General features: G+C 44.5%; 2 protein-coding genes across 6 annotated transcripts; both read right to left on the bottom strand.

The window, feature by feature from the left end:
- Positions 1-1,639: 1,639 nt before the first annotated feature.
- atp7b (ATPase copper transporting beta) lies at positions 1,640-18,344 on the bottom strand. 4 transcript variants are annotated; one of them, XM_086119316.1, is made up of 21 exons: positions 18,100-18,344; positions 13,552-14,284; positions 12,000-12,215; positions 10,986-11,149; positions 9,755-9,916; positions 9,613-9,686; positions 9,339-9,522; positions 8,833-9,066; positions 8,475-8,566; positions 8,263-8,390; positions 7,723-7,877; positions 6,220-6,354; positions 5,832-6,026; positions 5,560-5,742; positions 5,041-5,224; positions 4,773-4,913; positions 4,560-4,702; positions 4,272-4,475; positions 4,076-4,193; positions 3,047-3,149; positions 1,640-1,850 (listed from the first exon to the last, which is right to left on the bottom strand). In XM_086119316.1, exons 1-21 carry the CDS (start codon positions 18,223-18,225, stop codon positions 1,679-1,681), a joined length of 3,846 nt encoding a protein of 1,281 aa, XP_085975442.1. In that variant the 5' UTR covers positions 18,226-18,344; the 3' UTR covers positions 1,640-1,678. The 4 variants fall into 4 exon arrangements, with proteins under 4 accessions (XP_085975442.1, XP_085975362.1, XP_085975531.1 ...); XM_086119236.1 differs by having other exon boundaries at positions 9,339-9,686; XM_086119405.1 differs by having other exon boundaries at positions 3,029-3,149; positions 9,339-9,686; positions 18,100-18,343.
- Positions 18,345-18,665: 321 nt separating this feature from the next.
- On the bottom strand, positions 18,666-23,292 carry eed (embryonic ectoderm development). 2 transcript variants are annotated; one of them, XM_086119045.1, is made up of 12 exons: positions 23,136-23,292; positions 22,495-22,647; positions 22,313-22,405; positions 21,283-21,348; positions 21,017-21,142; positions 20,846-20,927; positions 20,687-20,778; positions 20,455-20,588; positions 20,285-20,390; positions 20,049-20,207; positions 19,269-19,342; positions 18,666-19,167 (listed from the first exon to the last, which is right to left on the bottom strand). In XM_086119045.1, the coding sequence occupies exons 1-12, from the start codon at positions 23,253-23,255 to the stop codon at positions 19,041-19,043; spliced, it is 1,332 nt and encodes a 443-aa protein (XP_085975171.1). In that variant the 5' UTR covers positions 23,256-23,292; the 3' UTR covers positions 18,666-19,040. The 2 variants fall into 2 exon arrangements, with proteins under 2 accessions (XP_085975171.1, XP_085975261.1); XM_086119135.1 differs by having other exon boundaries at positions 22,360-22,405; positions 23,136-23,289.
- Positions 23,293-23,557: the final 265 nt, after the last annotated feature.

Here is a 23,557-nt window from a genome sequence, read left to right as displayed (position 1 = left end):
TAGATTGCTGACTGCTTTGTCTATAGGTGCTCTGCTCTTGAGTGGCAACTCGTTTGTGCCCTACCTCTCCCTCTAATACTTTTTTCACAATAAGTATAGAAAATTGATGGAATACACAATTTGGGGGCCTTGGAGGGCACCTTGGTTAGCGTTGTAGTGGTCAAGGCAAGGCCATTAATACATACTTAAAACATGGAACATGTCAACTATACTTTTGGATGAGGCTCAGTGAAATAAAACGGGAATGAATGACCGCGTCACTTTTGTATGTTTTATGCAGACTCTTATTTGGTACATTTTTTGGTTTGTTTTGTAACTTTGCTTTGTGATTTATCAACTAGATTTGTTCCACGGGGAGCAATAGAGCAACACGTTCCAAAGCAGATCGGTAGCAAACGTGCTCGGCACACCGGCCGGGAAGGTCGTTCGTCGGAAGCTGATGCAGCTTTTTAAAATTGGCCAGCGCACGGCAAGAAAGAGCTCATTTCAACAAATCTATGAGGCGCTAGTTCAAGCGCCTGCATCACATCAAGTCTTCCTCGACAGAACGAGAGGTTTAAATCCCTTGAGGCTGCGTAAGTACTTCCTCTCGTCTAATATCTAGGGAAACGGACACTGGAAAAGTCTTTTCGAGAGCAAAGGACAGTATGCCCGCACGTGTCTCTTTGTCGACATATTTTTAATCACTGGTATTTGATTTCAACCTGACTCATCCATGTCTTTGGCCTTGATATTTTTATGCTAAAAAGACCTTGTCGGCTCCTCAAAGTCAAAGGCGCATCAGAGCGCGGGATTGACAAATGTGTGTCTGCTTGTAAGAAAACAAAATCAACACGATAGCAACGCGTGAGTGTCGATCAGAGGACATCGTAGATGGGATACTGAACGTCTTTGTGCCGCGTGTTGGTCACCAGACTGTTTCTGTTTGGAGGCCCTTTTGTTATTATGGGGTTGGAGTGATTGGGTAAGGCTGCAACAGACGATTCCATTTGGATTGATTCTTGCGTCTTCAATTGCACGTCATAGCCGAGAAAACTCTCCAGGGTACTGAAAGCCTTCCTATGTTTAAGGATGCGTTTAGATTCAAAAGCAATAGTTCCATGAATGAAATTTCAGCCACAAATCTTGAGCGCCGGGATTCTCTGAAAAGTCAGAAATCTAATAAGCGTAACACTTGAAACACTAAAATGGAGCAAAATTGATGTGCTCTACCGTCTGTGCGGCTTGTCTGTCATCCAGGTCACAGTAATCCGCAAATCTTAAAATCCATCCAACTGGGCTGGTGTTGTTTGTTGAAAATGTTTCAGCTTTAAGGCAAATCAATAAGACCGCAAAAAAAAAAAAAAAAAAAAAAAAAGGGTTATTGTTGGCGTAGTTAGTGAAAAACCATTCTGCTTAGCAAATGGTTGTTCATTCGCCTTGTGACAAAACCGCTTCTTAGAACCAAAGAAGACTTTTGTATTCAAGTGAAACGTCTTCAACAAACAAGAGCAGTCCGGTTACCTCGATTCAACCTTTGCGGATGCGATTAGCGGTAGCTATTTTTTCAGGTTGGAAAACTAAAAAGTTAAAATTGAAATACCAGTACAATTTTGGATAAGTGCGTCGCTTTATGTTTGATCCATCACAGCACACAACATTACTTGGAAAAGATTTATTGACATAAATATATAAAGTCTTATAAAACAAGTGCGCCATTGGTGTTGCGCTGTTCCCAGGGTCCGGTGGAAGGTGCCGGACTGCGCCGCTGGCCTTCTAGTCTTGGGAACGTGCTGATCTGTGAGGACCGGATGCTCCGCATCAGGCCTCTTGCTCGTACTTCATACACCTCCACCGATGTTTTTTTGTATCTGCCGGAAATAGACGTGCATCTTAATGGACGCCGATGATGAGTTTACATACACACAAACAGTGCTTAATCAGTTAGTTAGACCACCGCCACGTAAGGCTTATGCCACAGCTGCCTTAACAGTATTGGTAAATAAGATAATTGTTCCTGCTTTTGTAGATGTTGATAAAATCGTTTATCTAATCAAACCTGTACTCGTTGTGCTGGTTAGTGGAATGTGGAATTAACTATAAATTGCTACTCAATGCACCGTCCGGATTATCTATTGATAGAGCAATCTCTGCGCAAAATTGTATCACGTTTAAAGTTTCATTTAATTTGGGCACGTCTAAACGTTTGGGTGCGTATCCGGCTCCCAAATGCATGGGCGCAAAGGCGCCGGCCGTCCGGGCGGAGGGCTTTTCAGGTCCGCAATTATCACGTCAATGCGAGGGGGTGAGCAGGGGAGAAGGCTAGACTCGCGTCAAATAGGGGGGGGATGAACGATTCGGGAACAAAGCGTTATTGAACAACAAAAGACGATTTGAGAACACCCGTCGTGCGCAGGCGACGTTTGTCGCCCGCAAAGTCTGCAACATGTTGATTCAGTGTAGACCAGACAGAAAGGCGTCAACGTACCGCTGGTTCAAAGCTTAAACCCCGGGGGGGGGGGGGGATGCAATATATCGGGGGCAGTGTTTTTCTTGTATTTTGCATATGTTACAAATAAAAGTTCGAATTGGCGGAGAGGGAGCTCTGAGTGTGATCATCGGGGCGACTACCGTCGTTCGCCCTCGGAGATTCCTCCCGCCGATATTGAAGACAATTTCCCCCTGTGTGCTGAGTCATTTCTTTAACTTTGTCCGAGAAAAACTCTGACATCTATTCATCAATTTTCCGTATCATTTACCCACGCGGGGGACGCTGGTGAGCTGAAGCCAATCCCAGCTGACTTTGGACAAAAGACGCGCTACACCCTGGACTGTTGGCCAATCCATCGCAAAGCACCTATTGATTGACAAACAACCATTCAACAAACAATTTTGAGTCCTCAATGACACAAATTTTAGTTTCGTCGAGGACTCTAAATTGGATGTTTTTGGACCGCGGGAGGAAGCCGTAGTACCTGGAGAAAAACACGCAAGCATGGGAGAGCATGCAAATTCCACACAGGAAATAACACTCGCACAGACAGCGTACCAGTGGATCAGAACTCACAATCTGAGCAGCAAAGACGACAGCACCACAGAAAGGGACGAGGTGGCCATTGCGGCTGAGCCCATCCAAGGTTGGAGCATCAGGCCGGCAGGCATGAACATGCCTGCGGTGGGCAGACGAGAGGGCTGAATCATCAAAGCTTCCGGGGCCCATATACAGCACGATGCTACCTCGACTTAGCAGTTCGATTCATTCCGCGATCATAAGCTTCACTAAAATTGTTTGCATTTCAAATCAATTTTCCACATTCAACTTTTTTTTTTCATAGGAATAATAGCACTTGACAGATTTATACTGTTTAAACATACAGTAATAACATAAGAAATAATGCAGGCTTTGTGTTTGGCAGAACAAATTCAAATGGGAATGATCATGAAAACATGACCTTTTAGCAGTTCAATTTTAGGCGTAGAAACATCTTATCTCTTGTTCCTGCTCTCCAAGCCTCCCGCACCCAACGTCACGACTCGACTTGAGGTCGCGACACCCTTTTGAAATTGGCAGTCTTCAAAATTGCGAATGTGCAGCGAGTTTGCGTGTTCTCCCCGGGCCTGCGTGGGTTTTCTCCAGGTACTCCGGTTTCCACCCACATTCCAAAAACATGCATGGTATGTTGATGGACCAATCTAAATTGCCCCTAGGTGTGGTTGTGACCGTAAATGGTTGTTCTTCTGTGTGCGCTGCAATTGGCTGGCAACCAGTTCAGGGTGTACCCCGCCTACCGCCCGAGGACAGCAGGGAGAAGTTCCAGCACCTCCCCGCGAGCCTTGTGAGGATAAGTGGATTGGAAAATAGATGGATGGATGGATGAATGTGCAGCGTTGTAAAAGGCAGTTTAAGTGCACTCCATTTACCGTTTTGGTCAAATTCGATTTTTCATTTGTTGGACTGTGATGTGATTTTTGTGGGGGGGACAAAAAAACAGCCACTGGCATTAACCCAAACAGCATATTAAGAGCCTGAGCTGTCGTTACCAAGGAACCACTCAAGAATGATGTGAGTTTAATGTCATAGCTTACAAGTGCTCACCTGCAGCAATCGGTATTCCGACAAGGTTGTAGATAACAGCGAAGAAAAAGTTTATCCGTATCCTCTGCACGGTCCTCTTGGACAGCTCAATACTGGCCACGACATCCAGGAGGTCATTCTGTCGAACAAACAGTCGGCCAATGGGAGTAAGCGACGTCGTAGCAAGGAAACATAGCGCACATTGGACGCCACCCACTCTGATGAGAACGATATCCGCCGCTTCGATGGCCACGTCGGTGCCCGTACCGATGGCGATGCCGACATCGGCACGCGCAAGGGCGGGCGAATCGTTGATGCCGTCCCCCACCATGGCCACTCGCAAGCCTTGTTCCTGGAGCTCTTGCACTTTGGCCACCTTGTGCGAGGGCAGCACCTCCGCAAAAACCTTCCCGATCCCTACCTGTGGCCGACAAACACGGGTGAACGCGAAAGGATGTGGGGGTTGAACGCTCACTACTTTTCATACTCCTCTTAGTACAGTCACCTGGGCGGCTATGGCTTTAGCTGTGCGTCTGTTGTCCCCCGTTATCAGGACCACCTGGATCCCCATGCTTTTGAGCGTGTGCACCGCCAAGGCCGACTCGGCCTTGACTGTGTCCGCAATGGCGATCATGGCGCACAGTACGCCTGCATAGAGCACCTTATGATGGAGTGCAGCGAGCCGTCATAACAACAACCGTCTTCTTCCTTTGCTCACCGTCTATAGCCACCAGAATAGACGTTTGCCCCTTTGCCTCATGACTCGACATGGCGGCATCCACGTCGGCTCCTACATGATGGCCATTCCTCTTCATCCACTCTCTGTTCCCGATTAGGACAGAGTAACCTGAAACCTCACCTGGATCCAAGGTAAGAAAATGGACTATATTCAAAGTCAGCAAACATGAAGTTATGAAGTATTAAAAGGACAACACCAAGAGAAAAATCAACTGTTGTCAGGTCACCGGGCCTGAAAGGTAACACACCTGCATTTGGTGTCCGGGCTGCCTCAACGAAACCGCTTTTATTTGCAGATGCCCCCGGCAACAAGAACTGCTCTTCACTCTGCTGTGGCAGCAGGTGATCCACATTGGAGACGCGGCAGCTGATCCCGCAGCCGGGCACTGCTTGAAAGTCTTGGCAGTAACCGAGCACATCCGCACCAAGCTCCTAAGTATAAGAGCGATGACCATCAAATCTATAAGTAGAATGGCAGGCGGAGCCTTTGGCTATCAGGCTTCACTCCTGTCGCAGCATCTTTCTGACACAGATTACAGACTAAACCTAACATATGATTACGTTTATAGTCAGGGATGAGTCAAGCCAGTTCTGGCTCATCTCTTAGTTATGAGGCCGTTTGGCTTAGACTGCCGTGGAATGTCCCTTGATGCACCAAGGTTAAGACAACACCACGGGTATAGCCATTGTTAGATGTGCCGTTGCCTGTATTAATGAAATTGACTTCACTTGGCTTGAGAAAGCTGAGACAGAATGCAACAACTCACCTCTTTGCAATGCGTGGCAACTGCAACGCCAAGTGGGTGCTCACTGCTGGCCTCCGCTGTTCCCACGATTGCCAGGATCTTTCTCAGAGGCATGCGGGCCATCTCCCATAGCACCAACACACGCGTCACCCGCGGCACGCCGTGAGTGATGGTGCCGGTCTTATCGAACATCACCACATTGGTCTGAAGAGAGAGAGAGAGAGAGGCAGATGGGCATCCTCGTCCTTTTGTGATACACGAATTGAGCGCGGCTAAGGACGGATGCGTTTTGCCTTGTGGGCCATCTCCAGGGGCTCGCCTCCTTTGATGAGGATCCCGCTCTGCGCTCCCACCCCAGTGCCCACCATGACTGCTGTCGGGGTCGCCAGCCCCAGGGAACAGGGGCATGCAATAGCGAGAACAGTGATGGACGCCTGGAAGGCAAACCGAATGATGACTTCTGCCTTGGATATGTTGGTGTTATAACCCTGTAAAGAATATAGCATGACGCCGCTATTTTGACTGCGCGTGTATAGAGGTGACAAAAGTACACAAACACTGTACCTAGTACATTGAAGCACAGCCATTTGTGTAAAAAATAAAAATAAAAAAAGGCATGAAAGTACCAAGTTGACTCCTTTACAAAACTAAAACGATGAATACGAGGGCGGGCACACCTACCGAGAAGTTCTCCCTTACAATGTCAAAATTGACAAAGCCTACGGCAAGCCACGCCACCAGAGTTAGCAGAGAGACCAGGATGATAAAGGGGACAAAATATCCGCTGAGTCGGTCGGCAAACTGCTGGATGGGAGCCTGCGGGAACCCAACAGTGGGCAGTGAGTGAGCGGCATCGGGAGCTACGCACGTTTTACTCAGGCGGCTTAAGTACGAGGCAGTCACGGAAGGTTCATTGCAAATTGTGTTCATTAGGTCTGTCTGTACATACAGTATCAGTGCACAATTTCAGAGACTGTCTGAGAGAATTACGCTAGTGCTGGTCGCAGGCCATTAGATGCTGTGCAAGTAGTTACCATTACTTCCTCTCCGGCAAGAACAGTATTTGTCTGTCTCTCCGTATCAGTCACTCGCCAGACTGACTAATATTATAAAATTGATTGCGGAGTCTCCGTGCCGGAACCAGCAGGCTCAAAAACAGTTTCTTCCACCAGGCGGTCAGGAGACTCAACTTCCTCCCTGCTCTGCCCGCACTCCCCGCCCTCTGCCTCCTGTCACAGACTATGACCCTGCCCTCATCATCTGACATCTGTGTATTGCACAATGCACTACCTCACTTTACCCACAATAGCCACAAGTGCCATTGTTTATATTGTCGATACTGTTCAGATGACATATTATGTCTTTTTATACAGTGTAGCTGCTATCTTGTCTTAGCTGTGTGTTTAATGCACAGCATGTTTGCACTGAGGATTGAGAGGAAGAAGTTTCATCGATGCTGCATGTCATACATAAAGCATATTAGAGATCGGTGCTGTTGAACGGTCTGCGGCCGGATGGATGTAAGGCTTGAGGAGCCGACGATGAGAAGAAAGGAGCGTTAGCGCGGAGCGCCGATGCGGATGTGGAACTGGGAGTCGCGGCTTGGAGTTTGAAGCGGATTACGTGGGACAGGAGAAGTGAACGAATCTCTTTTTCATCAATGGACGCGACAGCTTCGTGTTTGCTTTCAAAACTTAGCTTGTAGCAGACGCGTGCACATTTTCAGCATGACGCCTCTGATCCACTGGTGAAAGGACACTTTGATCCTCTCCTCTTTCATCTAGAACTGCTTCAGACAACAAAGTGTATGCAGAAAAGTGGTGAAGGTTGCACGACTGTCTGTGTCCTATGTGTTGTGTTGTGTTATTTTTGTTATTTTGACTTCAAAATGGCGCCGCGAGAGTGGCTGCCTTTCCAGCAGCTCCTATATTTTGTTGTTCTACTTCTTCCTTTCATAACTTTGCTGCTGTGAATTGGGAATTTCTCCATTGCGAGACCAATAAAGGTTTTCTTATCTTATCTTTGACAATAAAGATGACCTTGACCTTGAAAATGGACGAATTTGGAAGAATAAATGGAAAATAAAACTGCACTGGTTTCCTCAGTTCTTTAATTTGGTTCGCGGCTTGGAAAATTTGCCATCGCGCGCTCATATGAAATACTCACAAATGCATATTGACTAACCTTGGATGTTTGGGCTTCCTCCACCAGTTTGACAATTTGTGACAGCGTTGTGTCTTCACCGACATGGGTGGCCTCCACAAGAAGAGCGCCATGAGCGTTGATGGAGCCGGCGATCACCGGGCTGCCCACCTTCTTACTAACAGGCATCGGCTCACCTAATGGAAGTGTGAAGGAAAGATCAACTATCAGTAAATTGGAAGTAGATGGGCTGATGGGGCTGTTTCAATCTTATCATAGGCCTGTATAATATTTATCCTGTGACTTGAAAAAAAATCTTACTCAGTCCATCTATCCATTTTTCATACCACTTGTCCTCACTTTTAAGCATGTGGGATGACACAGAAGGTATCCATGCAGGCAAAATGCCACACAGAGATAATCCAATGGAGATTGACACCTGGATCTCTTGAATGTGAGGTAAACATGCCTCCCGGTTTTAAGATAAGATAAGATAAGATATCCTTTATTTGTCCCACCGATTATGTAAAAAAAAACAACAACAAAAAACGTTTTATTTATTTATATTAAACAATGAATTACCCGTGATTAAAGACTCATCTGCCATCGAGCTTCCTTCAATCACCTTCCCATCTACAGGGAACTTCCCTCCTGGAGTCACCTTGACGACATCGCCGCGTTGTACCAGCTCCACCGGCACCTGCTCCTCACTGAGGGAGAGCAAAGCCAAATAACATATTCAAGCTCAGTTTGATGTTGTTCCGTTGCAAACTTGAAGTAATTGATTGTTGCACCTGAGAATGGAGTGGTCAGGTCCCATGGTGACCACAGTGGCATCGGTGGCTTGCAGTGACATTAATTTGACCAAGGCTGCTGAAGTTTTGCTCTTATTTTGAAGAAACAACACGTGTGTTATCAAGATGTACATCGATGAAAGAACAGTTAATAATGAACACAAAATAGACACCCTTTTGAACGTTTAGTGATAAAAAAAAAAAACATTCAACAAATGTTTGCAATAATGATTTATTAGTATAACATAGGTTTGTGTATTCTGTTTATAAATGACCTTTGCATTACTAGCAGATTGGCTGAAAGGAATTAAAGTGTTCTGCCGTGTGTTGACAAGGTGTCGGTGTTTCCATTCCGTACCTTGGCAAGATGCTCCAGCCATCGGCCCAGTGCAATGAACACAAAAAGCATCGGTGGCGTGTCAAAAAACGTGACTGGGCTGTGACTGGCTCGTTCTGCCATGGCCACGACCAGCACCGCGCAAGAGTAGACGTAAGCGATCGAGGTGGCCAGCACAATAAGGACGTCCATGTTGGCCGTGCCGTGTTTCAAAGAGCGATACGCCTGGATGTAAAAGTATCGGCCTCCCAAGACCTGGTGCGAAACGAGAGCCAGAAAATGATGTTGGTTTGAAAAAGGTGTTGACCACCAAAATACCATTCATGAATAAGAACATATCGAGGTAATTTGGGCAAATTAGTTATGTCAAAAGTGCGTATCAAACCTTCAAATTAGTCAGTAGGCCTACAGAGGAAGTAGTGCTTTGTTTCAAAAAAAGGTTGATGAGCCCTGCACTAGAGGAAGCCTTCATACCATTGGTGGTCTGAGAATGACTGAATTGTGGACCTCTGTGGAAAGCATTATACCTGGACAGGTGTACACAGGAGGAAGAAGGTCAGATTTAGGATGGAGAGGCCAGGCAGCAGGTTTTGCTCCTCTGCCATGGCGCCTTCATGCTGCTGGTGCTGACTGTCCATCACCATCATGTAGATCATGAGGCCCATGACAGGCAGGCCGAACACCAGGCTAAGCAGGAAAGAGGTCTTCCATCTGTTGAAGCAAACATTCACGCGCACATTACTTTGGCATTTGAATGCTCGCCATAAATTTACCGGGGCTGCGAGGTCATTCGATACTTGCTGTTGAATCTCTTCTGTGTGGTCAAAGTTGCTTTTGTAGCCCGCCTTCTTCAGAGTGGCCTCAAAGCCAAGGTTCTGAAGGGAGAAACCGACCTTAAGGTATTGTCAACAAGATTTCGGAGACGGAATGCCTCGTGGTTCACCTGAATGATGTTGATTATATCTCGAGCTCCCAGCACATCTGGGTCAAACTGGATGTTTGCCGTTTTGGTTGCCAAGGCAACCGAGGCACCAAGGATCCCTTTGGTTGAGCTGAGTTTAGACTCAATATTGTGGGTACAGGACGCACACGTCATTCCCATTATCTGTCGGCAAAGTGAAGCAAAGTTAATTCTTCAGAATTAAATTGTTTTAATGTATTTCAAAAACATTTTCAGAAACAAAAAAAAAACTAAAGAAATCAAAATTGAAGATTGCACGACTGTCTGCGTCCTATGTGTTGTGTTGTGTTATTTTGTTATTTTGACTTCAAAATGGCGCCGCGTGAGTGGCCACCTTTCCAGCAGCTCCTATATTTTGCTCTTCTACTTCTTCCTTTCATAACTTTGCTGCTGTGAATCGGGAATTTCTCCATTGCGAGACTAATAAAGGGTTTCTTATCTTAAAATCAATTTTACCGGGCCGAAAAATCTTTTTCATTCCCACAACAGGTTGCTTCTTGCCATGCATGCATATTGTTAGTCTTAAGGACACATCAGCAGGGATATGCTTTTGAAGTTGATCTTTTCAAAAGCTTTTGTTTTTTTCCAAAAGATTCTTTCAACTAAAAGTTAATTCACCCCTGCACCCCCCCCCCCCCTCCCAAAATTCTCTTTTCAAGCAACTTTGAGGACACTTTTTTCAAATGTTTTGTTCCCCGAAAGTTTTTCTTCCTAAACTATTTGTTGTCAAATCCTGGTTCTAATTGAATGAAGACGTTAATCCCAGGGATGGCAATGGCTAGTGATGGAAAAAAGCGGAAAGGGGCGTGGCCTGGACGGGGCGACCAATCACAACAAGTAAGACATCATACACGTCCAATCGCAGGGCTGTTTACGATCGGAAGATGGAAAGACTGATCGGGAGAGCTCGTGAAAACTCGACGATAAGGTACCCGACCCCCCCTAAAATTTTCTCAACGGATTTAGAAGATTCACAAAAATGATCAATTTAAGAAATGAAACGGCGGATTTCCGCGCATCCGCGGAAAATTGCCATCCCTGTAATCCAAGATTTTATTTCCCTTTCATTTACATTAAGGCATTTTTCTTCAAATTTTCTTGGATGAATGTTAATGATCACATTTAGGCATAGAGTATACTGTAGTTCTGATCCAAATGAGAGTGATAGTATTTAACATATTCTTCTAGTTGTTGGTGTTTTAAATCAACTCACACAGAGATCAAGTTTCCCGTGAGTGACCGTGTTGTCCTCGATAGTCTTGGCGCCAAAACCCAAGTCTTCTATAAGATGAGCCACAGCAGGAGCGTCAATCACATCAGGGTCATATTTCACCTCCGCTTTTCCAGCCATCAGGGACACCAAAACAGAGATGATCCCTGGAGGTCAAAGGTCAGACTTAGTACCCGTGCTAGTCAAAGTATAAACCGTGAGGTTTGAACGACAGTCCATTACAACAATATGACCGACTAGCGTGTTACACCATACAGTGCCACCAAATGGTTAGTTGTTGAAAATGAAAATAACATTAGCCACTTCATTGTTTGGCTTCTGTGACTTCACAGCTCCGGAAGTACCCGAAGAAGAGAGGACGCAAGCGTCTAAGCGCAGACGCCACATTTTGAATTGTATTTAGTGACTGCTGTCTAACAACCAATCACTTTTTAAATGACAGTCATACATTATAAAGAGGTTCTGCAGGGCTCAAGAAAGACTTTTTAATCTTTGGTCTCTGACCTTTTCGTGCATTTTCTGTGCGGTCGGCATTTTGATTTTTCCATCGAACAGAAATCTGCCTTCAATATCACACGACCAGTATTTGAAAAAAAAAAATCAAGGTGACATTTGCCTCCCTTGTCACCACCACACTCTATTACAGAGCCCCACTACCTCACGCCCACTCCTTTCCACAACATAGCGTATCGATTCTCCCCATTATCTGTAGACTTTGTCATTTCCGGATTAGTGCGATCAATATGAAAACCATGTCAAGATCACGCATGTGCATTTATTCCACAAAACCACATTGCACTCCCAAATCTGCTCTATTCATTCACTTCGGACGAAAGTGAATGAAGTAATAGAAATAAAAAGCTGTCGTGTTACTAGTGTGGTCATAAATGGATGCGTTGATGTACCGGTAATCGTGTTTTCCAAGGCAAAATTTCCTTGAGACTCGTTAGGCCGAAGATTTTTCCATTTTTGTTTCTATTTGCCGGCACGACCCACCCTGATGTTTAAGCAGGTTCCTCTCAATGTTGGCCACGCACGAGGCGCAGGTCATCCCCTTCACGCCGATGAAGCATTTTTTCTCTTTTGTGCCGGTCCGCTGCTTTGCAGACGTGGATTGGCATCCAGTGCCGTTGCTAAATTCGGTTTCACAAGGCCGGTCCAACAGGTCAGAGAGTTCACGGCCAACGGTCGCTTCTCCAGTCTGGACTGGTTCTGATGAGCAGAAAGACGGCCATGAATAAAAGCTTAACTCATTCGGTACCAGCCAATTCTAGACCCCCTTTTTTTTTTTTTTTTTACCCTAAATTTTGGAAAAATTGAAAAACAAAAAAAACAAGTGTCTGGGGTTGAATGTGTGGAGTGTAAAAAGACATACTATATAAATATGTCTTTGGGAGTGAATGTAGTTGTTGATTTTCACGTTTACAAGTTCAGCGCCATTCATCTTTTATCATACTTATGAATGTTAGATTCAACTTCATGTCTGTGGCAATATACAAAGCTGCGCTTGGCCTCGCCATAATCAATTTCCCTATTTGGCAAGCTGCCGATGACGTTAATCCTCAAAGAAAGACGTCCAGAAGAGCCCTTCACGTTGCAGTGGAGAGGGCGCATGGCCGCTCGGTTTCTATGGTAGCCGGTGCGAGGCTAACGCAAACGCATGGTGAGTGGCCCTGACATTCGATGCATTCTGTCTTGCCTTATCTTTTCAAAATATAGTATCACAATAAAACGCCGTGCGTTAGGTTTTACTATGGCTACATAATGTTTGATTATCAGGGGCGTCATTACTTTCGTGTCAAAGCTGCGTAGTACCACTAATATGTAGGCATCAGTGATGGGAAATTCAGGTCCGGAAAGTAAAAATCCTGGCACGGTTTGGTATAAGCTTAAGGTGTCATCGTGCCAGATGAGTAGAAGCACGTGCGGCCAAAGAAAAATTGTAGCAGGGTTTTTACTCTCGGAATTTCTCATCGCTGGTCGGCACCAAACAGCTGTTATTTTGAACTCTTGATTGCTTTAACAATACATTTTCGTTCCATTCCAAGTGTATAAGGAAGGTTGGGAGCATATGATTCATGGGTTGAGGCAGTTGTCATGGTGCCGCCATAGGCAGCTCCTCAATAAACTGGATAGCATGGGTGTATCCTCATGGCGGAGCTTTAAATTGGGACAAAGGTTTTATACCAGATGAATGCAGAGCTGTTCAACTCATTGTAATTCAGGGACCACGTTCTAATTTTATGTCAAGTAGGCTGGCCCAGTCAAATTGGAGCATAATTAGGATATATAAAAATAAGATGCTTCGTTCAGATGCAAGGCAATACAAGTACGTGAGGAAAATCTTCATATTTAAGGAACTATTCTTTTACCCCAAAAATTAATAAATAGAACCTCCGAATCCGATACATGCAATTTTATCAACTGCACGGTCCCTCCAGTATTTTTTTGTGCTTTCAAATTCCTCCTGAAGGCCAGTTTGGGCCCGTGTGTTATGTTTGACATTTCTGAGTTCAAGTCTAACATTGTTCGTGTGCACTGTACCTACCTTGGAGTGATGCGCCAAAGCCCATTTCTTCAATAGCTAGCCTAAGCTGCTCCGGTCCTGTGAGGCCCGGGTCAAAGGTAATTTTTCCCTTTTTATCTTTTAGTGACACTTCTATGGAATGGACCCCCATCACCTGAGAGATCTTCCCATCTACGGACTGCACGCACGAGTTGCAGGTCATTCCTCCTATCCAGACGGTCACATTTTGGGTTACATCCCCCTGCCAGTGGCTGATAGCTGCAGATGGATCATCAGCCAGTAAAGTGGCTCCAAACCCCATCTCCTCGATCTTTTCTCTCAGCTGCTGCCGCGTGATGTGAAGCGGTTGAAACACAACCGACGCCGCGCCCTCTTCGAGTGAAACCCGAACGTGTGAAACCCCCCGCAGGGTGCCGACACGCCGCTCGATGGACTGCACACAGGACTGGCAATGCATCCCATCCACGCCGATCCACGCCCCCGACTCCACACGGAAGCCCATCCTAAGCGGTTCCTGAGCGATCTCGGCGGCTGCGATCAGAGAGCTCGAGTAGTCCACCTCGGTCAGCTGGCTTGGGGAAGCCGTGGTGACGGCCGGTACTCCACTCAGCCCGGAGATCCTGCTCTCGACGACGGTATGGAGCGGGTGCTCCGGGGCCAGACCCGGCAGTTTAAAGGTTTCTGTGGAGGTTTGGAGTGGAGGACAGAGTTCGCTTTGGCTTCCATACTCGTAGGCCAAATTGTCAAGGCCTCGCTGCAAAGATGACAAACATGCATCGTTTACTCATCCAACCCTTCTGCACGATAGTCCAAGAGAAGTGAACTCAGTCTACAAACAACGAGTCTTCCCATTTAATGTGGGCCAAACGATCAACGAGCATGCGTACAAAAGAGTGCGGTTGTGCGGCGTTTGCTTCATTCAGTCAGTGAGTTGGTTACAGCTTGCAGCTGTTGCGAAAGCGCTATATAAATGAGGATGTATTGTATTGTATTGTATTGTATTGTGAGAAGAGACTTCATGCAATTCTTCCAGGAGCGCTTGCAGGCGTGGCAGAGAAGGCTCGGAAAATGCATTCGACTCCATGGGTAATATTTGCAATGGGAAATTCGTGGTTTAGATTTGAAGTACAGTATATCTTTTGTGACACCAGTCCTGTAACTTTTCTTACACACTTCATGCTAAGCAGTTCAAACGTATTTAAAAACCTCAGAGCTTGATGCTATCAACAAAACAAACATTTAATAATAGTAATGTGATCTTCATTTTTTTAATGCAAAATCTAACATTCAAATATTTTGAAAAAAATGTTTCTTATTGTTATATGTTGTTTGCCATAAGTGACCGTGCCAGGATCCATGAAGCCCGAGACAACTTAGCTCCTTGGATCATTGAGACAAGCAAATACCTTCACCTCGGTTAGGTGACAGCTCATGGCATTTAAAATAATAATAATAATACTAATATTAATAATGTGACAATTAAAAAGTGATGTAACTGGAAATATTTATTTATTTATTATATTGTATTTATTTTAATTTTTTATTTCAACACTTTTTTTTTGTCTTTCAATATGTTTACCTAACTGGGAATGGTTTAATTTAAGTAGTAAATTTTGCAAAAAAACAAAAAACATGCAGTGGGGTTGAATATTTTTATCTTTGAATATTTACTCTTCCTTCAATCATTTGGAAGACATTTTTTTACTTTTACTTGAGCCATACTATTGTAAAGTAACCTATCCATCCTTCCATCCATTGTCTAAACCGCTTATCCTAATGAGGGTCGCAGGCGCGGTGGAGCCGATCTCAGCTGTCTTCGGGCCGTAGGTGGGGTGCACCCTTGAACTGGTTGCCAGCCAATCGCAGAGTAACAGTACCATTGAGTACAAGTTTGGGCTCCTTTACCCTGTATGCTGTAATTGGGTTCAGGTAATGACATTGTTTTGGTTGGAATCAGTACTTAAACCCCCGACCCCAAAAAAAAAAAAAAGTGTGTGTGTGCTAACAGAGGGAGGGGCTCCACTTAATCCAGAAGGGACCGAAAAAGCCACATGACCTGCGATTCACATGATTTCTAATGTGACTCTGCTTAAAGTCAGCCAGTGGCACCTCAAAAGACCTCGAAGTCAGCTCTGTAGTCGGACAGTGTGAGCAAACACGTCAGAAAATGCTTACATCACATATTGATTTTTCTGGCATTCAGTTGGGCTTCATTACACACAAGTCCACGTATGCAAGATAATGCTTTTACTCACAAAAATAAGCTCTATGCGCGTTTGCACTAAATTGTAAATTTCCCCAGTGTGGGACAAATAAATAAAGGATATCTTAAATCCATATATGGAGGTTCAAATTCTATCCCCCTACCCTTTTGTCCTCTTTGGTTTGCAGTACATTACAGTTGACTGACAAACACCGGTGTTCAAAAGGACATTTTTACTGTCCAAAGTACTGGACATATCGGACTGGAGCAAACAAGGCAAATTCAGATCCAGCAGCGTATATACACAATAAACAATATATTTGGTGCCTTGGTTGTAACAATTAAGTGCATGAGCAATCAGTGCTCACACACACCTTTTGTCTTTTATCCCTGATTGAAAACATTGCTTATATCCAAGATTGTCTTGAAGCATAAATCTGGGGAAGGGCACAGAATGCTTCATGCTGCTTTGAAGGTTCCAATGAGTGGAATGACCTGCATCATCCAAGAATGGATAGAGTTGCGAACAGGCCTAGGGCTGGCTGCCCTTCCAAACTAAACAATCGGGGGAGAGAGGCTTAGTGGATACGTGACCAAGAACGCGATGGTCAGCCTGTCAGAGCTCTCACAGTACTCTGTTTGGTTTAAGAATTTTCAGTACAATGTAAGAACTTCAAATTATTCCAAGCCCTACTTACATCACAGCAGCAGCTGCGCACGCACAAACCCCCGGCCAAATAAAGTTAGGGGGAAAAAAAGAGACAGACAGACTGACACACACACACAAAAAGACAATTTGGGACAATATCATTGCAGCTCGTGCTTATGTTATTGCTTTGGCGACCAAATGATATCTTGGTTTATAGTTTAACAGCTGTAAACAAGTCAATACACTCACCACACATGCCAAATCCCTCGCTTATTTTTTTTTCCCAAACCTGCTCCTTTATGGCTCTTTGTCCCAGCCGCTATAGGATGCTGGCTGTGTTGTACTTTTTTTGGTTTGTTTTGTTTTTGGCTATCTGTCTATGTTTTGCGCTGCTGGTGAATGTCTGCGTCTGCTTTGAACAACCCCCCGCCGCCGCTTCGCTCTTAATGACCAGTTGAATAACACCCTTTACGATGATCAAATCATGATTATATTGCAAATGCATTTTATATCGTTCACCCCTAATATTTCACGACAGCAACAAAACAACAATGGTCTACAGCAAGAAAGAACAACTTCGGTCCTCGAGGGACCAGTGTGATGGAATAGGTCTCCCTTCTCTAACACACTTGATTGAAACGATCAGTTCATCAGCAAGCTCTGAAAAAGCCTGCTATGATCCTGATCATTTGAGTCGGATGTATTGGAAAACACGCAGGACAGCGGCTCTCAAGGACTGGGTTTAGAGACCTCTGGTCTGCAGTAAAACACACCGTTACGGACGTAAAAGGTATGACGAACGAGACTTTGCCACACTATGTGTGATGACAGACATGGACTAGAAGCATACAGTGATTCTGATTGGATATTTGATGCTAGTGACAGATGAAGCACAACAGATTACTGTATTCATTTAAACAAAAATAGTCTTCTTGTTTCACACAAGACAAAGAAACTCCAAACTCTTAGTAAACAAAGAAGGCCATCGCACTTGAGAATGTAGTTCACAATGATGGGTCAAGGCCCTACGTTTCGTAACAAACCTTGGGAAGTATGATACAGTGCCAGTTTTGCTTGAAGAAGGTCCGAGCCAGCTCAACATCTGGCAATAGACCTATATGTTGCCTTTCGTCAAAAAGGAATCATGATGATAGGCTTGTTCATTACAATTACTTTAATCTTTTTTTTTTGTTGCAAATAATGCACAGTTTACTTTTGACAATGTTTGTGTGCCTGTCAGCTCCAACTACATAATGATGCGGAAAAGTTTCCTTTTGATTATTTTTTGCGTTGTAAAGAGGTAATTGCTTCTTCCACCCTATCCAAGAGAGGCAGGTTGTGTAGTTATCCCTCCGTCATTATAGTAGCAATATATTATCAGTTTGTTGATCTTGTAAATGTTCGGAGGCGATGCTACTGCTGCGCAGTACCGCTCTTCCAACACTTTTCTGACATGTTTTAAATTCTGTACCTGAGTGTGACGAAGGGTTTACATTCATTACAGCGAGCGTTCCATTGTAATATTTTTGTAAACACGAAATTTTGGTTGCCTCCCAAACGATGACCAAAAAAAATGTATTCTTTTTCCGTTCTATTCTATTGTACAATACTGAGAGAACGGAGATGTGCACAATTATGACAACAAATCGCTAAAACAAGTCTTTGAAAATCATTTTAGAAGAGAACGAGCATCAAAGAAAGTGTAGACGAGGCCTACCTGCACCTGTGGCTCTGAACTGTGCACGCAATTTGTGCGCTCTTTTTCGAAGCCACACTCGACCATGCACATCTGTTCGGCGGACACATCCCTGGCCAGACTTTTGAGCGACTTGGAGGCGAACATGTCGGACTTGCTCTGGCACAGCGCGCCGGTGTAGTGTCTTTATCTGTCAATAAGAGAGGGCAAAAGTCCGTTGTCGTGACGGCGACAGCAAGCGGAGTTGCGACAAGAGCGACAATCTGGTTCAGCGGTCAACATCCTCAAGGGTGACTTCTTGGTGTGTGCGCTCGTGTCATCTTTGTCAAAATTGGTTCATGTCAAAAAAGAGGCAACAAAAATGAGATAATAAATAGCAGGGGTGTTTCATATCCATTATTCGTGTAAATCAGAAAATCATCGAGCTTCATGTGTTGATTTAGCTTTTATTTTGAAATTGGCCGGCGTAACGCGGCGTTACCGCTGCTCTGACCGCAGTTTAGGCGTACTGTTTCCTAAGGCCAACATCTGTCAACTACTTTGTCTTTCCCATCACTGTCAAAGCCATTCTAGAAAATTCACCAAGGTGTGTATAAAAATAGGTTTTATTCAAGACCAAATACAGTACACTCAAATCCAAGAACTCTACAGAGGAAAATAATTATTATCAACAATTATGATAACTACATAATGAAAAGGTTTTTACTTGAATAAGGGTTGATTCCTCAAATTATTCAATCATGGTGATCCAGTCAACAAGAAATGATCAAATAAACATTTGAACACTCGGACTGCACCAAGCCCTACTTGTTTTGACCATGTTATGAGTAAAATGGGGAGCTTTAAAGCATCACAGAGGAATGTAAAAAAATGTTTCGAGTTTATAGTATATAAAAAAGAAAAAGAAAATACTGCAGAAAAGTAAATAATAAAAAGGAGCAGTCCACTTGGGTGGCAAGTGTTCAGCGTTGCCGGTCCCAGCGCCAAATGGAGGCATCGTCGCACACGGCAATCAAAATGCTGCTGTCGCGGCTGAAGCTGGTTTGACGGATGGCCGACGTGCATTTGGGGAGGGTGAGCGTGGTGGACCTGGGGAAGAAACGCCATAATATTTGATGCGCAAAACAAAAGAAAGTTGTTGTTGTTTTTTTGTTTTTTAATTAAATGAGTCACTTATTGGATCCACTCACTTGGCTTTGTGCGGATCCTCCACTTCCAGGTCCCAAACGTAGAGCTTGCCCACCTGGTTTCCTAAGGCCAACATCTGTCAACCACAAGGACATCGATGAGCACATCACCACCGACCAACCCGTTTCTTGTGTGTCCGCTACGGCAGAAGCACCATATTGCACAAGCAATCTTTTATAGGTCAAAAACCTCATTTGCAACAAAAAAGTAAAGACATGTTTTAAATCAGTGTCAAAAATGTATTTAGGGACAAATGAATCCATCTTTGATTAACCTTTGTTGCTGTTTAGTTATTCTTGAAGCTATTTATTGCCACTCCGAGTGTATTGTCATATTCAATATGAAGCATCATGTCTTTAAAAAAAGCTTTGGCTTCGGTAAAGTTACTCAGATGAATGGTGACAAACAATGCAAAATGCCACAGACAGGCTAATGAACAGCATCATTGTCGAGATGTCCTAACCCTTCGAGAAATTGATTTTTAAACACAACCTGTGAAGCAACACGTGTAGACAGAATATAACAACACTCATGCGTTCTTTATCCTCTGTGAAGAATGACTAATATTACTGCGGCTTATTGAGGAGTTGTGATCATCTCCACTTTCATCTACACGTCTGTGCCAAGTCCCCACGATGCCAAGGAGCAGCACGATGTCCAGTGATGTGAAGCAAGAACTGATTAATACTTAACAATTCTCTTGAAGGGTGTCATTAATGGAAGTTTCTATAAAGTATAACAACAGAATCCTCATTCAAATTCGCAAAACAACAGTGATTCACCTTCTGCCAGAAATCCATGGAGAAGCGCATGTACCAGATGTCACACTGGCTGTAATCAAAGCGTCCAAGAATGGTAACATTTGATTCATTTGGCTTGATGCGATCGATGTCGTCCTCCATTTTTCCTGGTTTCCAGCACACAATGGCATTTTCGCACGACTACAAGAGTATATGTGAAAGCAGGTGAGCGTGATGCGGGCCAGACCCGACTCATTCACATCGCTAAGGGCTTGTACCTTCGAGAGAATGAGGTCGCCGAGCCACCGCACGCAATCCACATAATTTCTGTGGATGTCTCGTGTAGAGAAGTCGGGAAAGTGAATTTTCTGTGACACAAAAGGCCTAAAAAGAGAACAAGAGGGTGAAAAAAAATGAGCATATGCCGTTTGTTTTGTTCTGGTGTTACCTGTTGGTCTTGGAGGCGTTGTATTCATAGGATCCACGGATGGCCTTCTGCATTCTCTCTGAGTTAATTCGCCAAAGTTTAAGGGAGTGGTCCATCCCACATGACATTATTTTTTCACCCAGGAGGTCAAAGTCCTGCAGTAGGATAATCACAACCCCCCGCCCCCCCCCAAAAAAACAAAAACAAAACATGAGTTTATGATTTCTACTAAGTGTGACTTAATGTAACGTACAGCACTCAGGACTTCATCTCGATGACCTTCCACTCCACCAAATATGGCCACTAATGTGTCCGTTTGTATGTTCCACAGACGAAGGGCATGATCTGCAGGGACACACAATTTAAATTTTGCATTTATACAACACTTTGTGTGGTAGGGATGAAACGGTACCTTTGCTGACTGACAGGAGAAGATTTGGGTCCCTCGGATGAAATTTCAGCTCATTAATCGCATTCCCATGACCGACATAGTGCTGAGTATGAGAACATAAATGTTATTACTAAGAACATGCAATGTGAGTGCTTTACAGCATTTGAGAGGGAGAGGGGGAAAAAAGCCAACCTTGATGCACTGCATTGTGACGTGGTTGATAATTCGGATGATTCCCCGTGAGCCGGCAACAGCCAAAAGAGGGTGACTGGTGTTGGTGTCATAGGTCCAGGCACACGTGTAGAAGTTTTCGTCTGCCTTTGCATGACTTTGGTCAAGAAAATTATCTGGTTCACTTCAAGTGCACAACAAGTCAAACGGTCTCCGTTAAAGGACTACAAACACTGCCACTCAACATGTACTTGCAACGGTGGTGAGGATGAGACCAGCAAGGATACATCAGCGTCCACATAAGACTGCAAGAGTCGGATTTCTCCTTGAGAGTGACATTCATAAAGAGTGAGCTGGAGAAGAGACAGCGTATGTTATCACCCATAAAGCAAAGTAAATGACCAAGTATAATAAACACCGGCATATTAATGGTTTGGCATTAGCAAATACACTTTTTGGGGGAATCTGTCCTGTTATTTGTTGATAAACTTTACCTTTTTACTCTTTTACTTCTCAGTTCTGAACAAGAAATGTATTAGATTAATCAAATTCTGTTCTGCTTTAGTGCTGCTTCTCTCCTGCTCCAAGGTGGCAGCGTGGCAATGAGCAAAATGAGACTGTTGCTGTAAGGCAGGGGTGTCCTAAGTCGGTCCTCAAGGGCCGCTGTCCTGCCTGTTTTCCAGCTCTCCAAGGAGCAACGCACCTGATTCAAATCATCAGGATCGTTCTAATGCTGCTTCAGAGCTGGCTGATGATCTGATCATCTGAATCAGGTGTGTTGCAGCCGGGAGAGCCGGAAAACAGGCAGGAAAGTGGCCCTCCAGGCCCGGAGCTGGACATGCCTGCTGTAAGGAGTGGGACTGGTCCTCGGGAGGACTACTGCCCCATGTGAGTCTACCTACTTCATTTCATGAAATTGACTCCCATGCTGCGGTACCTCCATCACTGTGCCGCCTGCTGCGGTACAGCATATCATTTAAATGTTGTCCAATTGACACCCATCGCAATCTGGTCATCCTGGAAGGGGGTCCCTCTCTATTTGCGATCCCTTTTTCTCCCCGCCTTAAAAGGGTTTTCTTGTGAGTATTTCTTTGGGGAGGTGGTCTAGATGATGCAATGTCATTTTTCGTGGACTGCGAGGCTGTGAATTCCTTTGAGACTTTTTCTTACTAAAGGCTATATAAATCAATGATACTATTTTTAATCACTGGTGCCTTTTCATGATTTGGGACAGGACCCAAGCCCTGTCCCTGGCAAACACAAGGGTTCGCTGTACTGTAAATCCATCGTCATTTCAAATGGGAAGAGCTCAGTCACCCTGTTGCTCCCAACTGTGGCAAACACCAGCGGGTCTCCCTCCTTACTGTGCCAGTTGAACTGGACTCCGAAGAGAGGCTGGCCATGGTCTTCCTGCAATAATCATTGCATTTCAGGTTAGAGTGACAACATAAAGATGAGGGTTTGGGAATTAGCAAATGAATGTGTGTGTTCGCTCTCACCCGCAAACTGTTGACGCACTTGAATGAGTATCTGCACTTTTTGGACTTCCATTTGCCTTTGCCCCAACTCTTCCTGCCTGGGGCGTTGGAGGTGTTGGTGGGCGTGTCAGGGCGTTCAGCATTGGTGCCACTTTCAACACTGACAGCATCATCCTAATACACGACACAAATTAAACAAAAATCAGCTTTCAACAAACAGTACCTCAACTAAAGCTGACGGGTATTACCTAGGTTAAAATTGCACCGTAAATGCACAACGACTAATGACGTTTCACATAAGTCGGCCAAGTACATATATTAAATAATTTGAATGGTTATTCGTTTTTGTTAGAGCTGACTAGAGTATTAACTTGTGCTAAGTGCTTCAGCTACTAACACTGTTCATTTGATTAACAGCGGAAGCAGAGAGTGAGTCCTTTAAGAACTAAACGTAGCTCGTTCTGTTTTTGATACATGTTGGTAAGAGTGAAAACGTAAACTAAGTTACTCCCAATTAACTCGCCATTTACTACTTGAACAAAGCGTCAAGCTAACGGGTTCATGCTCGGCTACTTTAGCTAACTAATGTGCTAACTAGGCTCACTGCTAACACGATTTAACCTCATGTCGATGAAGAATCACAACAACATTTCACCACTTACGTTCTCGTCCCCTGACAAATCTGGGTTACTGTTCTCATCACTGCTGAGCTTATGTTTCTTGAGCGCTACTTCTTTTCCCGCTTGAGACAGGGACTCAGACATGTTCTTATTTTCCCTCATGTTGATGTAACGCCGCCTTTTCCGTCCAGCGGCCTCAGCCGCCGCATGGGCTGCTGGGAATAGTAGTTCGAATCCAACTCGCGAAACGACCACTGAGACGTACGGGAAAAAAATGGTGGTCACATTTCATTTTTCAAATCGAGGTTTGGTCGAGTGTGCAAAAGATTTTGGCCATCTTTAGATTTGTTGTTTTAATTAGTTATACCACAGGAATTTAAGTACCTAGGATCAACAGTGCAGAGCAGCGGAGACTGTGGAAGAGAAGTGAAGAATAGAGTGCAGGCAGGTTGGAACAGCTGGAG

Source organism: Hippocampus guttulatus, chromosome 1 (assembly GCF_054856545.1).
Source record: "Hippocampus guttulatus isolate MCC_2025c chromosome 1, RoL_Hgut_1.0, whole genome shotgun sequence".
NCBI classification, from domain to species: Eukaryota; Metazoa; Chordata; class Actinopteri; order Syngnathiformes; family Syngnathidae; genus Hippocampus; species Hippocampus guttulatus.
Note: the sequence above shows the minus strand (reverse complement) of the source record. Positions and strands in the feature narration are given on the sequence as shown.